Raw genomic sequence first — 15068 nt, forward strand, 5'->3', positions numbered from 1 at the left:
ATTGATCTACAATTGAATTCTTCAACGGAAAATAGTTGCTGTTGGTTAAAAATCAGAAAAGAACACAGTATTTCTCAAGTATCCTGAGAACAAACATGGGTTTGAATAAAATTATTTCTATGAAGACAGCCTTATAACTGCTTAGTTACTTCCCAAGCAGTTGAAATATTTCTAGAGAATTGAATCAAATGAATGTAATAAATGAATAAATACACCAAACAACATAAGAGAAGAGTGAAACTCTATCAAACACTGAAAATCTCATTCGGTCCGCGGCGGAGCAGACATACCATTCTGTAAGCAGATCTGGCACGCAATGTCTGTCTTCTAGCAGTCCATGTCTCTTCATGTGATGATTCAAACGACCTCAACGTAGGTTAACTCTGCTGTAATCTGGAATGTGTCAATCCTGGAAGATTTTAACAGAATTCTGAACTCTTTTTTCATTTCAGGTATTCAGTGTTGGTTTGGCTTAGCCTGGAGCAATTTTAACAAAAGATTCCGGTCCGACGAAACCCCTTGGAGCACCTTCACTATTAAAGGAGTCTGCAAAAAGAGTATTTCTATTCAGAAGGGTATTTCTTCACATTTTTCCATGTAGAAATTCGCTACTATTGGGATAAGTGGACTGCCATCAACTTGTTCACTTGTAAATAGGGTTACAACATCGAAGCTAAGTAGAATGTCGTTTGGCTCCGAAGTGATGCCTTTCAAATGTTCAATGAAGTCAGTGGAGTCTCGGACGTATGTTTTTGCCTTCCCAACATGTTTCGGCAGCATATCCGGCAAATGCTTATCATGGGATTGAAAGGGATTGAGAGAGAGATAATTCGTATCAGAATCTCACAGACGGCATTTGATTCATAGCCAGTCTTCATATATGCCCAGTGTCTATATGTGAAAAAATTTCAGGTAAAGGCGCAGTGAAAGCTCGAAGTTGTGATACCTCCCGGAAACTTGAAAGAAATTGACATGTTAACCTGATCTCAAGAAGAAAAAAGTCCGGAGCAAGCTCAACCATGTGGCATTATGTAAGAACCATTTGAAATATGAGAAAAATCCAAAAGTAAAATATCCTCAACTTGTGGCTGGTATCTCAATCGCCACAAAATAAATTTCTGGCAAAAACATAACAATCTGCACTGATAGCAGACAAGCCCTATTAGCCTTGAACAGACAACATGTTACCTCAGGGCTAGTACTAGAGTGCCACCAAGATTTAGCCAAAGCCTCGGTAGATAGTAACATTATCCTGAGGTGTGTTGAAGGGCACGACAGGGGAAAAGGTAATCGCATTGCCGACTCTTAAGCCAAGGAAGCGGCTGGACTAAGAATTTCAGGAGCCGGTGGCACCTACGGCCCGATGACTTCTACAATTGCGAAACTAGCCAAAGGTCACACTCATGCTGAATCCCTAAAGAGATGGGATGAAATCAAAGGATGCAATCTTGCCAGAATCACCCTGAGCGACCCTGGAAAGCTGGCGCCGAAGAAATATTTGGCGATGACCAGGAAAAATCTACGCTTAACAGTAGTATTTCTGACTTGCCACTGTCAACTAAGGAAACACTTCCATAATATGAGTCTAGTGGACAGGAAAATGAAATTGTCAGGCATGTCCTATGCAAATGTCCGGAATTATCGTCAATAAGAGAGTGTGTGTTCGGCGAGTCTTGGCCTACACCTGCCGATATAAAGGAGATGCCTTCCAGCGACCTCTCCACCTTCCTGGAAAAGACAGGATGGACGATGACCTAGGAGGACAACTCCTTGAGAGGATGTACAACGGGTCACATGTGGCCTAAGTGCTGTGGGCCTACACTCATCCTCCCTACTCTACAGATACAGAGATCCTCAACGAGTTTTGGTCGACACTGAAATTCATCATCAAAATCTTCCATGAAACAATTTTTGACAGTGATTAAAACTGATAATAGCTGGTTCATAGCTGGTTCCAGGTCTAAGTATCTCTTGTAGAGATACTTAGACCTGGAAAATAAACTTCTTGATGAAGTATAGGCAAGTAGAAATAAACATCCACGAAGAATTCGTTATTCGTAAATTCATTCATTCTCTCTCTGAATAGATCTTTGGTGTCCCAACAGCATTTGCTATTCAAGGACTCGCATATGAAATACTCCAATAGTGACACTAAACTGCAGCAAAACAACCGCAGGTGCTTGAACATTTTTAATACATACCCGTATTCTCACCTTTATTAATGAGGGCGCTATAAAGATAAATATATCAGCGCTCGGATCAGAATGCGACAAGACGTAAATGGAAAATGATATTTTCCACATCGTTGTCATTGTAAATGTGAAAATCTTGGTAGGTATGGTTTTGACAAATGCAGTTGAAAATTATCGTTGCAGCGAAATAACGACTGACAGCTATTTGACAAGTGCATGCTGCTACAACACAATCATTACCAGAAAAATCAAAGTCCAGATACGAAAACGTTAAAGATTTGTTTTCGAAATGAATGGATATAAAAAAACGCAAAACCATTACAGAAGAAATAGGTTTGGCTTATTTGATGGAAAAATTTCAAAATTTCAAAGTCTCTACCTTGTGAAGAAGTTAAACGTATCTAGCAATTGTAGGATACAAAAGTATCAACTCAGATGCTTTATATTCAGGTAACAACAATTATTGGGTGAGACGTTGCGTGTATATATAATGTCAATAGATCTAATAACCCGCAAGGAAGACATGCTGGTTGTAGAAATACCTGATTTTAAAACACATATTAAGAAAACTTTTGTTGTAGTTGGGCAAGAAAACCTGCTGTCTGTCAATACTAATCTTATCAGAAGGCGCTTCATTGCTTAGACCGCTCCTCAACGCATCATCCCCCGTTGTCTTACAGTAGGCGCGACGCGTAATGGCTTACTGCGTTGCGTCAAGATAATCTCATCGTGATAACTTTTAAACGATTCTTCCAAACTACTTAGTGTAAGGGATATTAAATATTTAAAACGACAATTATACAAATGTTTATAAAAATTTGACAGGTATATCAAAATGTTCCTGTTCAATTGTATTTATAGCTCAGTATTTTGCATATAGTGGCTACCACATACTAGGTAGATATATGTATTTTAAGATAAACAATTTTACGGTACATTATCTGCATATAACTTATCATTATATTATGACCAGAATTACGAAAAATCTTTTTAAATTGTAGCCTATATGTTATTCTCAAGTATGAGATGTATTATGTGAAGTTTCTACTAAATCCTTTCAGTCGCTTAGGTGTTAAAGAGTCACAAACATATATTCATCCATCCTCACAAACTTTCACATTTAAAATATCAGTATAAAGATATAGATATAGATAAAGATATAGATATAGATATAGATATAGATATAGATGTAGATATAGATATAGATATAGATATAGATATAGATATAGATATAGATATAGATATAGATATAGATATAGATATAGATATAGATATAGATATAGATATAGATATAGATATAGATATAGAGATATATATAGATATAGATATAGATATAGATATAGATATAGATATAGATATAGATATAGATATAGATATAGATATAGATATAGATATAGATATAGTTTTGAATGATGCAACTAATTTTCCGTTATTACCAGTATTTTAATATTTAATTTCACAAAAAGGATTTGAAGCTTTATATCTCTATTAATTATCTGCGAGCGCTGTCGAAAGCGCTCGCACATAATCAATAGAAGATATAAAGCTTCAAATCCTTTTTGTGAAATTTAATATTGGGATATAGATATAGATATATATATATATATATATATATATATATATATAGATATAGATATAGATATAGATATAGTTGTAACCGATTTGGGTACTTACAGGAATTGGAGATGGAGACATCTGAACCGAACACGCTTGGTTCATAGTTTGAAGGTGTTCTAGTGACTTTTCGAAAGCCACATCTGTGGATCATCTGAAAAAAATAATGTTCATGAATACGGTATGGGCACTCATGATAATATAGTGTTATATGGCACTAATATTCCAAATAAATTATAGTTATTAACGTAAACATGTTACAATCAGCAAACATTTTTGTGTCGTTCAATATCACCAGTTGTCACGTTTCTTCAGTAAGTAGCGTTGTCAATTGAATAAATGAAATTGTTTTGCAATGATATTAAGAAAATATACGGTAGGCCGTGGTCGAATGGAACCTGAAGTATCAAACGTTTCGTCTGCTACTGCTGTTTTTTCCTTTGCTCGAAGCAGTGCTGGAAGTCTTTAGGAGTTCTGCTGTTTTTTGCTTTATCTCTTCCATCGACTCAAATCGGGTCCCTTTCAAAGCAGATTTTATTTTCGGAAACAAAAAAGTCACACGGTGCCAAATCTGGCGGGTACGGCGCGTGTTCGAGCACTGGAGTGCGTTTAACGGCCAAATACCACTACACAGATAGCGCGTTATGGGCAAGTGTGTTGTCCTGATGCAAAATTCACGAGTTGTTCTTCAACAACTCGGACCGTTTCTTACGAAGTTGTTCTCGCAGTGTTACTAAAACTGACAAATAGTAAGTCTTTTTGATTTTGGGCTATTCAGACGTCTTCCAACGCATCGATTGCCACTTTGTTTCAACATCGTATTTAAAAATCCACGTTTCATCGCAAGTAATGATATTTTTCATCAGTCCGGGATCTTCTTCTAACCTTTCAAGGAAATCTGAGCAGACCTGTGGACGCAAGAACTGTTGGTCAGGAGTCAGGTTTTTTATTTGGCACCAACTTCGCACAGACATTTGTCATGTATAATTCCTCGTGTAAAATTTTTCTAACCGTTTCTTCATTGGCGTTTACAGCCTTGGCAATCATCCGGATGCTCATTCGATGATGTACACGCACCATTTGGTTGATTTCGGTCACTGGTTCCGGAGTTGAAACAGTAACGATGACCTGGGCGCTAGTCATCTTCAGTGCTCTCTTGGTCCTCACTGAAGCGCTTACACCACTCAGAAACACACGCACGAGATAGAGAATTGTCCCCGTAGGCCTCTCGCAACAATTCATAGCACCTAGTCGGAGTTTTTTTCAATTCAACGAGAAATTTGAGATTGATACGTTCATTTCAAACCGCTACTGCACAAATACTATAATAGTGACGAAAACGTGTTTTGGTACGTGAATAGAGAAGATTTCCAGATACCCAAGCACTACTCGTTTTTTTCCCACCCCTCTAGGGCGCCCTCTAGACGCGCAATCTCCTCATTTAATAGCCGGACCTCGTAGTTATAGTGAAGGAGTAAATATACTGTAGTGGACTCTGTAACTTCATGGCTTGTGAGTTGAATGAAAGTTTGTGAAAATTGAATAAGAAAATATAGGTTCTCCAAATGTTCACTGATTACTGCAAAACAAATTAGAGAACAGATTTTTGCTTTTCAACTGATGACAGAGTTTAAATTATGATGAATGATTCAATCACCATCCAAATCCTCTTTTCACGAATTTGATCAATAATTGACGTTGATAACTGAATTTATGTGTTCGATAATGGTAATCAATCCCTTCAACAGTCAATAATTCGTCAGGTCAGCAATTAAAATGTCCATAACACGTAATGAAATGCGATCCTGCTGCTCCCATGAATCCGATACCAGACGAATTAGTTCAAATTTCTGAATCTCTACAGATCCGTCACACTTTCGGATCACCACAAATCCAACATAATTCAATATAAAAACCGAGAAAGCAGCGGGTTCAAATTGGGTATAAAATTTGAATAAAGTCAAGACACGGAGAAGACACCAGTTCGTGTAATGTGATATCAGAGACAGTTGTATAGCGAGGAAGCCCTTCTAGCTGGAAATATTATATTCGGCTCGTGCACTGAGTGAAGGATTATCGTTGTTTTGTGCCCCCTTGAAGTCCGTACAATAAAATACGGGATATCATATAGTATAGATTGTTGGATTCTCAACTGCATATATGAAAAAATTGATAATTATTTGAAAAAAGTATTTCTACAGATATGAATATCACAATAGCTCTATTTGGCTTTTCACTTCTGAATTATTTTATAGTGGGGCTGGTCAAAATATCTATATTTGGTGCTCTTATTGTATACAACAGCAATTGGCATCAATAAAGAGCAAGGTCGCGAAGCAGATTTTCTAATTATCATTGGCAGATTATACAAGAGCCAACAGGAATTCCTGACCTAGTTGAATGATTTGCTAGTTGCCGGATATATTCTTAACGACTTATCTGACCACAAACTCATTTCGAATGAATTACTTAGTGTTAGAGATCAGCTGAGACCGTGCAAACTTCAACACTTCAGATCTGTCGAAGGGGAAGATGTTCAAGATGATTTCCAAACTTCTTCAAGCCATAATTTTTTTCAGATCTGATGATCCATCAATATATGCCTCTGAAGGTCATTCTATTAGGCAAATATACAACCTAAATTGCAAACAAGCTGTCGATTCCAAAAATCTTGCCCACCTGAAGCAGCGCAATGCTGCTGAACAATTCAAAATGAGGTGTTAACAAGTTCACAACAGGAAATTAGAAATTATCTTTCATCCAACCCCGGCGGTTTTAATTTTTCCTCATCAGTAACTCATACCATTGGTCACCAAGCCCACAATTTCACTACTAACACTGGATGGTTCTAAAGCAACAACAGCGATACAAGAATCAGATGTACTTGCTGAACAATTTACATTCCACTCCCAGTTGATTTTGAGGAAAAAACAATACGCACTCATTCCATTCCATTGGTATGGGCCCTAGATTTGGCAGTGGGCCTTGATTTGGGTTATTGGTTTGATTTAAGTCCTTGATGTGGAGGAGAACCTTTGATTTGAGGGTGGGCACTTGATTTGTGGGTGGACCCTTGATGATGACGTCACAGTCTGCCTGAATTAGGGCTCAACCTACTCATCAGTTTTCGCTAAATATGTGAGTGTGGCGAAACCAGGCAAAATCACATCACTGGAAGAATATGTCTGTTTAAAATTTGTTTTTACGTATGGGGAAGAATGAAGTCGGATTTCCAGAAACTTGGAACACTATTTTGAACTGGGAAGCTTTACTCACCTCAGCAACTCTAAATACTTTATTAAACTCAAATGAGACCATGTTGAAGGTCTGCTTACAAATATGGGAATCCGCCTCTGACCATTCTCTGAAGCTGTTAGTTTCTATTCCGCCTCATTAGAGAACCAAACATCAAAAAGTAGCCCAATTGTCTCAAACATCAAAAGACATTGAAGATACTTGCGGAAAGAGACCGACTAACTTGGATCGGGTAATTTCAGAGTAATATGTCAGAAGCATTGTCTAAATCTATAGACAATGTCAGAAGTACGCGCTAACTAGTGACGTTATTACATGGACTCTCAATTGGCAATTGGACAGAGAACATTGACTCCAACAACTGCAAAATATGAAGAGGTTTCGCGACTTGGCATTTGTGTCACTCATACACTTAACGTCAGATACAATGTCGCGATTTTTGACGTGTTGCAAATTTCTATTGTGAAAATTCTAGGGCGTTGTGTGATCCGCAGGTGGAATATGAGTATAAGTGGCGTCACGCCCAGTCCATATTATCATATGTCTACGAATTCAACATAAAACAACTACACCATTTGAAAACTCTCAGATTCGGAGAACGGCATCTTAAACTTCCCGAGGCTATAGCGATAAATCCAAAGCAAACCCTTAGTTTTCACAGGCATCACATTCCGGGAAAATTTTCTTCGGTGCTTATGCATCCCAAAAAATACAAATAAAATACTTATCTTTGCGCTGAAACAATTCAGGATAAATCACTATCGTCGTATTTCATTTATTTTGTCTATAATATATTTCCTCAAGAAGAAAATTTGACCGACCTAACGAGTTTCCTCTTATCCATCATATCAATTAACATCAATAAAAAATTCTACGAACCCACGATGATGTGAGAATTTCCATTTTCATTTTTCAGTGTTCAAATTGCTCTGCACGTACAGTAATAATTAATTGATAAATTATTTCGCTTGTTTATGTCTGCATGCGGTTTCAATAATTGAGTTTCATAAATCATCCACGGTAAAGTAAAACCTCACTGAATTTATCACTGTCTAACAAGGTGAGAAGATATCACGCATCAACATTTGTAATTTCACATAAACGGAGTACGAGATGATTATTTTTCTCAAATTAGCGTTCTCGCCTACATTTTTTGTTAATTTGTATGTTTGTTTTTCACAAATATTCAGGGCCGATAATTTTTTAAGTATATTCAATAATTTTAACATTTCGTTCATTTCCATTCTATTTGTTCTTCCAAAGATTTCAATTCTTGGTAACACCTTTTTTTAAGCAATGAAAGTCTGAACAATTAACATTCATGAACAACTTACGTGTAAGTTAAAAGCAGAATAGATCTTCTTTCCTTCGTGATAGGCATATCCATAGATATATAAAGATTATTGCATATGCTCTTTAACATATATACCAACATAAAATATGTACACTTCTACTTTCTTTCTTCAATTGATGAATCCATAATGAAAGCTAAGCTATCGATAACAAAATGTGACAAATTTGCGATATTCAAACAACATTTCAGATGACTTTCGTTGTCCATCAATCAATCAATCAATTTGACACTTTGATAATGTCACACCAGGACATTTTCCTGCACAAAAGCATATGAACCTCAAATGAAAGCGATTCTCCTTTTCCTCTTGACGTATGTTTTGTTAGTGTCCTGCACGGAAAACGACAAGGAAGGTCCCGCGGCTGGTAAAGGCGAAATTTCCTGTTTAACTGGTGGAGAATGTGTTCCTGGCAAAGGTCATGGTGTTTCCGGTTCGGTAATCGCCGAAAAAGCTGCTCAAGATGCTAAAGCAGCTGAAGGTGCCCAACAACAGGCAGCTCAGCAAGCATCCCGGCAAGTGAAGGAGCAATTAGCAGGAAAAGCGATGGAGGCTGCGAAAGCTGCTGAAGCAGCGCTCATGGGAAAAGAGGCTCTAGTGGAACAACTACAGTCAGAAATGAAAGAAGCAGAGTTGGTGGTGAGTACATCCTCAACTGAATAATTCACCTTTCAACTCTTGTTATTGCGAATATACTCAATTTATCCTCATTTAGGTGAATGAAGAAACGTCGGGTCTTCAAATGCTCCAACAAACTGCACAATTCAGCAGTAAAGCAGCTCAAGAGGCACAAGCTGGACTCAAAGTTATCCAAACGTCCATTCAACTGGCCCAAGTCAATGCTGCCAATTCTCAACAAGCCTTGGAAGGTAAATCAGTAGTCTACAAACCTTTTTCCCTTTCAGTGAAAAACAATGATTATTCAACAACATGCATATTTCCAACGGTGTTTACAGGTCGTAATCTATTGTGGAGTTATTAAAACATAGCATGGACAACGCCAATAACCCAAGAACCTCTTCACGAAACAAAATATTAAAAATAATACACATAGGCATAGGTATTTACAATTATCAACTTCAATCTCTGTCAACTACCTACCTGCTGGTTTTGTCCTTCTAGATCAAATTTTCATTTTGTATATCTCTGAATATACTCTACACACTGACACAGGATACAGCAAAATAAAATTGAAGAGATCACTTACAAGTTCAACAATAGGAAAATAATGCTCTAATACATCCTAAAGAATAGGGTTGAATTTAAAAGCAATCAAAATGAAGCAATCTGCAGTTCCAAAAATATTTCTTCCAAGGCTTACCTCCTTCAAATGAATAATCAACTAGAACATAACTTATATATCTATCATTTCTCTCAAAAATGTGTGGACAGAACACTCAGAAAATGGAGGCAAACCGCGGACACGTGTTTCTAGCTATTGGCCTCATCAGCGCGGTGCCAAGAAATCGAATATAGCTCTTTTGGTTTTGGAGATATACAGAAAAAACCAAAAAATCCCAAATCAATTTTTAGCCTATATCTTCTTTATTCGCAGACATATTGAAAATCTGTCCACATTTTGCTATTGGCACTTGATGTGGGCTCTCAGAATATATCCATGAATCTTTTATACAGGGTGTCATCTAACTTGGGAAACCCCCATCTTTGAATTTTTAAATACGGACCTGTAGTTTTTTGTAGTTTTTGGATCGTAGACGTTCACTTCATACTGAGAAATTGAATTAAATTTTATATTTCGGGATGTTTTGTTAATATTCGATTATAATTGTGTGAATTATTCCCTTTTAAATTACGGCCCTGGAAATTGGTTGACTGAGTTGAATAAAAACATAATAGTAACTTTCACGTCTCCCTATTTATCGTAGAGTTTTTTTTCATTCTCAGTTACCTATTCATATTTTCTCCATTGCTCTGAGCGTTTTCTACAATGAACTTCGAATAAGAAAACCCTTTATGATTATTTGAAACATATCTACATCAAAAATATATATGTGTTTTAATAATTAGAAAAAAGAAATGATAGCAATAATAACATCCAAAACGGACACTATAATTGTAATGGAAATTGAAATGAAGTAATTTATATAGGTAACCAAAAAAATTATTGGCGCAATAAATGTTCGAAATGGTGTCCTTACATGGTCTACCTATATTCAAGATGCGATAACGTCAGTTATAGGACATTGGCATATTTGGGTGAACCAACCAGGAATATTGCCCGTTTTTTTTATGAAAGAAGACGTAAACGTAGCTTACAGAACGAATAATAATCTAAGTAAATTTATTGAAAACAATAAAGACAAAACTTCGGTGTCTGATAGATCATGAGTATATGTATAAGCTGACTTGTGACTCTTGTCCAAAACTGTATATTGGCCAAACAGGAAGAACATTTTCTCAAAGAATTAAAGACCATAGAAGTAGTTTTGTGAATAGAAAGACCAATTCCACATTTGCAAGCCACCTTTTAGCACAAGGACATGAGTTCAATCATGAATACGATGTGTTACATTTAGAAGAGAACAGTTTGAAACGCAATCTTCTAGAATGTTTAGAAATCAATAGATTCAGGAATTCAGGTGATTTACTGAATGATCAATTAGAATTGAATAACTCTCAAATGTGGAAAATGGAACATAAGCTCAGGTAATTTAATTCATTACAAACTTAGGTAAAAAAACAGGCACTTGAAATTCAGGTACTTGAAATTGTAGAATGAGGTATATATATATATATATATATATATATATATATATATATATATATATATATATATATATATATATATATATATATATATATATATATATAACATTGAATGTGTAGAATTAGTTATTAAGACACACCCGAGGAAGCCATTGTATGGCGATACACGTGTTGCGTTTTTGTAAAACTGTCTAGTGAAAATCACACAATAAAGTGTTTTTAGAATACGTTAGTAACCAATTAAAACCAGAGCCCAAAACAGTCAATATCAAAGCTTGCCTTCGTTTCATCTTCGACAAGCTATGTTTGAGTTTTCTCCAAAACAAGCTTTTTTTCCCAATAACCAGCACTTTTCATCAACCAACTTGGCATCTTCAGAAGATGAAGAAAACTGTTTTCTTTTTTTTTTCGGTAAGTGTAAAGATCCATTGTCATTCGTTTATTGATCACCAAATTACCGAAACTCTCGGAAAAATCGAAATAATTTCAATTTAACGCGACATTATACAAAGTTCACCAAATGAAAAGTTGCTACTACAAAACCACAATATAGGTCCGTATTCAAAATTTCCATGATTATATTTACTAGCTACACTGTGGTAGATAGAAAGTACCTGCGTCAAAATGTGAACAAATTTTCAAAATTTCTACAAAAGAAAAAGATACTTAATCAAATTTTTGGAATATCTTGTATATTTCCGCAACCAAAAAAAAAACACAGTCGATATTTCGATATCATTCTTCAGCACTAGAAAATACGTAACTTCGTCCCAATATAATTGGGATTCTCACCCCTTCCAAAATGTATAGACCTGTATATTGTGAGAAGACATAATTTCTGTGTTAAAAGTCGAAATTCAATCGATGTTCCCAGTGAAACTGATTTTACATCTGCAGCAATTCTGATAAACAGCAAGAGTGCTTCTATTTCTTTTTTTTTGTAACAAACACAATGTTCACACCATCGCCATTACCGATGGGCAATAAAAAGTGACTACGTTTCATTCAAATTCTTTCAAATTTTTATATATCTTCAACTAACTTATATCATTCCATCGACAAAAGTTTGTTAGCAAACTTAAAAAAATAATAGTACAAATATTTTTTATCGCAGGTGTCAATGCCCAACTCAACGAAAAAGAACAACTTCTAGAAGCAGCAAAGGCTCGTATGGAAGAGCTTACTCATCAGTTACAATCCGCCAAAGTAGAGCTTTCTAAAACTAAAGAAGCGGCCAAAAGGGCAGAAGCATCTGCTGCAGAAGCAAAGCAGAACATTGGAAGAGGAAGAAGAAAGGTTTCCAAGAGGAGCATAAGAACGTGACTTACGATACTTCTCAATGTACTTTACATTATTTTATTATATAAATTATTTTTAAAACAAGAGTTGGTTGGTATAGTATAGATCAGGATCATCGTAGTTCATCCCTACTGTAGTTCATCAACTGTTTGGTTTCAAGCTTGGAAGGGTGAATGAACGCCTTGGAGTGAGCCAGTCCTGGAAGATTTTGCCAGAAAACCATAAATCTTTTTGCCATCCAGCTATTCAATGTCTGAAGCCATGCCGATGATAGGTTCTGGTCCGCTGAAGCTGCTTGCAGCACCCTCATTTGCAAAGGAGTCAGCAGCCTCATTACCTTCCAGAAATTCAGAACAAAGACAGTTTGTTGAGTCTTCCTATTGAGGAGGGTCGATATGGGCTATCAGTTTAGATACTTTGGAATCTAAGATCCATTGAAATCAGTTCAATGTTGAAATTTGGCAGAGCCACTTTAGTTTCAGTAGGATACGTGGACAACACAAGTTTCACCGATGGAAAGAGCTATTAGTTAACCAGTTGTTTCCATATGAAAAACTGACAAAAATCAAAACTTACCTTTGAACAATTCACACGTTGATGAAATTCGCAAAGCTGTTTCACGTCTAGTTTAGTCATAATGGTCCTCTGATTTATACGAACATTCTATACAGGGTGTTCTGTATCTGTAGAGTAGGGAGGGTGAGTGTAAGCCCACGCACTTAGGCCACATGTGACCCATTGTACATCCTCCCGAGGAGTTGTCCTCCTAGGTCATCGTCCATCCTATCCTTTCCAGGAAGGTGGACAGGTCGCTGGGAGACATCTCATTTATATCGGCAGGTGTAGGTCAAGACTCGCCGAACACACACTCTCTCATTCACGATAACTCCGGGCACTCGCACAGGACATGCCTGACAGTCTCATCTTCCTGTTCACACATCCTGCATAGAGGTGTGTCTACTAGCCCCATATTATGGAGGTGTTTCCTTAGTTGACAGTGGCCAGTCAGAAATCCTACTGTAAGGCGTAGATTTTTCCTGATCATCGCCAGATATTTCTTCGGCGCCAGCTTCCCAGGGTCGCCCAAGGTGATGCTGGCAAAATTACATCCTTTGATTTTATCCCATCTCTTTAAGGATTGAGCATGGGTGTAACATTTGACTAGTTCCGCAATTGTCGAAGTCATCAGGCCGTGGGTGCCACTGGGTCCCAAAATTGTTAGTCCAGCCGCTTCCTTGGCTAAAAAGTCGGCAATGCGATTACCTTTACTCTTGTCGTGCCCTTTAACCCATCTCAGGATAATGTTATTATCTACCGAGGCTTTGGCCTACAACTTTTTGGAAATACAACTTTTATGTCTCTTGAATTTTTTTAAGAAAAAAAAAGTCGACCTAATTGCATATCCCTGGACCTCACAAGGAATAGTATTGGGAATTAAATGTTTCTTTTGGAAATTATTATTTTTACATTTTTTCATTACTAATTATGTAACAATAACAACAAATATTAAATAACATTAACATCTAGACCTAGACTAACGAATTGCACTGAATTAAGTGATGGAAATGGCCTCCTTCGGCTTCAATACAAAATACAACCGTCTAGCTGCTGCATCACTGAAAATACCTGGCGTATTTTTTATTACGTCACATGAATTAATGATTTTATTCCGTAAATCGTCTTCACCTTGAATAGCAGTTTTGTATATCAACGCTTTAAGGTGTCCCCAGAGGAAATAATCTAAGGGATTCATTTCGGGCGAGCGAGGTGGCCATGGGTGTGGGCCTGTTCTCCCAATCCAGCGATTATGGTAATTTTCATCCAAAAATTGACGTGTCACTACACTAAAGTGTGGTGGAGCACCACCGTACATGTACCACATACGGAATCTTTTCATGACTGAAATTTCTTCTTAAAGTCCAGGTAAAACAAAACCTTCGGTATCCTTCTCCATTAAGTCTAGGTGGAAGGAAATGAGGCCCAATGAGATGGTCACCGACAATTCCAACCCAAATATTAAAATGAAACTGTTCTTGAAAATTATTTTCTATCAAGGCGTGTGGATTGTTTTCTGCCCAAATGTGATTGTTGTGGAAGTTAATAATTGAACTGCGAGAAAAACAAGCTTCATCTGTAAACAATATTCGACTTAGGAAACCTGGAGTTCTTCTTATTTTACCGCATAACCAACTAAAAAAAGCTAGTCTTACAGGCAAATCTCTGGGCAGAGCTTGCACACGTTGCATGTGATAGGGATATAGCTGCTGAGCTCTTGAAATCTGCCTCACTCTGACATGGGTAATATTCAGTTCTTCAGCTATTTTCCGAGTACTGGTATGAGGATTTACTTCAATGTCATTTAAAACAGCTTCTTCAATTTGAACTGTTCGTACATTGGGATGCAGGCATCCCAATGACAACCGTCGATCTTTTAAAGCTGCCCGTTTCAGAAAGTCGTGCATGGAGACGTACAAAAGTTCTTCTATTTGGTACTACACGCTGGGGAAATCTTTCATGGTAAATGCGTCTTGCAGCATTTGAGTTTCCGTGAGCCATTCCATAACAGAAATGCATATCTGCCATTTCACTGTTAGTAAATTGAATCATGTTTTACAAAAATGGTTCGAAA

General features: G+C 36.9%; 2 protein-coding genes across 3 annotated transcripts in view; one reads left to right on the forward strand and one right to left on the reverse strand.

Annotated features, from left to right (window-relative positions):
• Positions 1–15068, reverse strand: part of ASPP (Ankyrin-repeat, SH3-domain, and Proline-rich-region containing Protein) — a 645170-nt gene that overhangs the window by 601427 nt on the left and 28675 nt on the right. For both annotated transcript variants that reach the window (XM_074183284.1, XM_074183285.1), the window contains exon 2: positions 3867–3960. In XM_074183284.1, coding sequence (XP_074039385.1) covers positions 3867–3911 — 45 coding nt within the window. In that variant the 5' untranslated portion in view covers positions 3912–3960. The remainder of the gene's footprint in view (positions 1–3866; positions 3961–15068) is intronic.
• On the forward strand, positions 8601–12525 carry LOC111504357 (uncharacterized). Its single transcript, XM_023158900.2, has 3 exons — positions 8601–9052; positions 9129–9282; positions 12255–12525. The coding sequence occupies exons 1-3, from the start codon at positions 8699–8701 to the stop codon at positions 12461–12463; spliced, it is 717 nt and encodes a 238-aa protein (XP_023014668.2). The 5' UTR covers positions 8601–8698; the 3' UTR covers positions 12464–12525.

The sequence above is a fragment of the Leptinotarsa decemlineata genome, unplaced genomic scaffold (assembly GCF_025532065.1).
Source record: "Leptinotarsa decemlineata unplaced genomic scaffold, Ldec_3_MD MMD2_tig00026336_RagTag_RagTag, whole genome shotgun sequence".
Lineage (NCBI taxonomy): Eukaryota > Metazoa > Arthropoda > Insecta > Coleoptera > Chrysomelidae > Leptinotarsa > Leptinotarsa decemlineata.

Excerpts from the sequence above, each read along its gene's own strand:
- LOC111504357 (XM_023158900.2), top strand. The coding sequence starts at position 8,699 with ATGAAAGCGATTCTCCTTTTCCTCTTGACGTATGTTTTGTTAGTGTCC. Across the intron at positions 9,053-9,128 it reads TGAAAGAAGCAGAGTTGGTG|GTGAATGAAGAAACGTCGGG; the intron begins GTGAGTACATCC and ends ATCCTCATTTAG. Across the intron at positions 9,283-12,254 it reads TTCTCAACAAGCCTTGGAAG|GTGTCAATGCCCAACTCAAC; the intron begins GTAAATCAGTAG and ends TTTTTATCGCAG.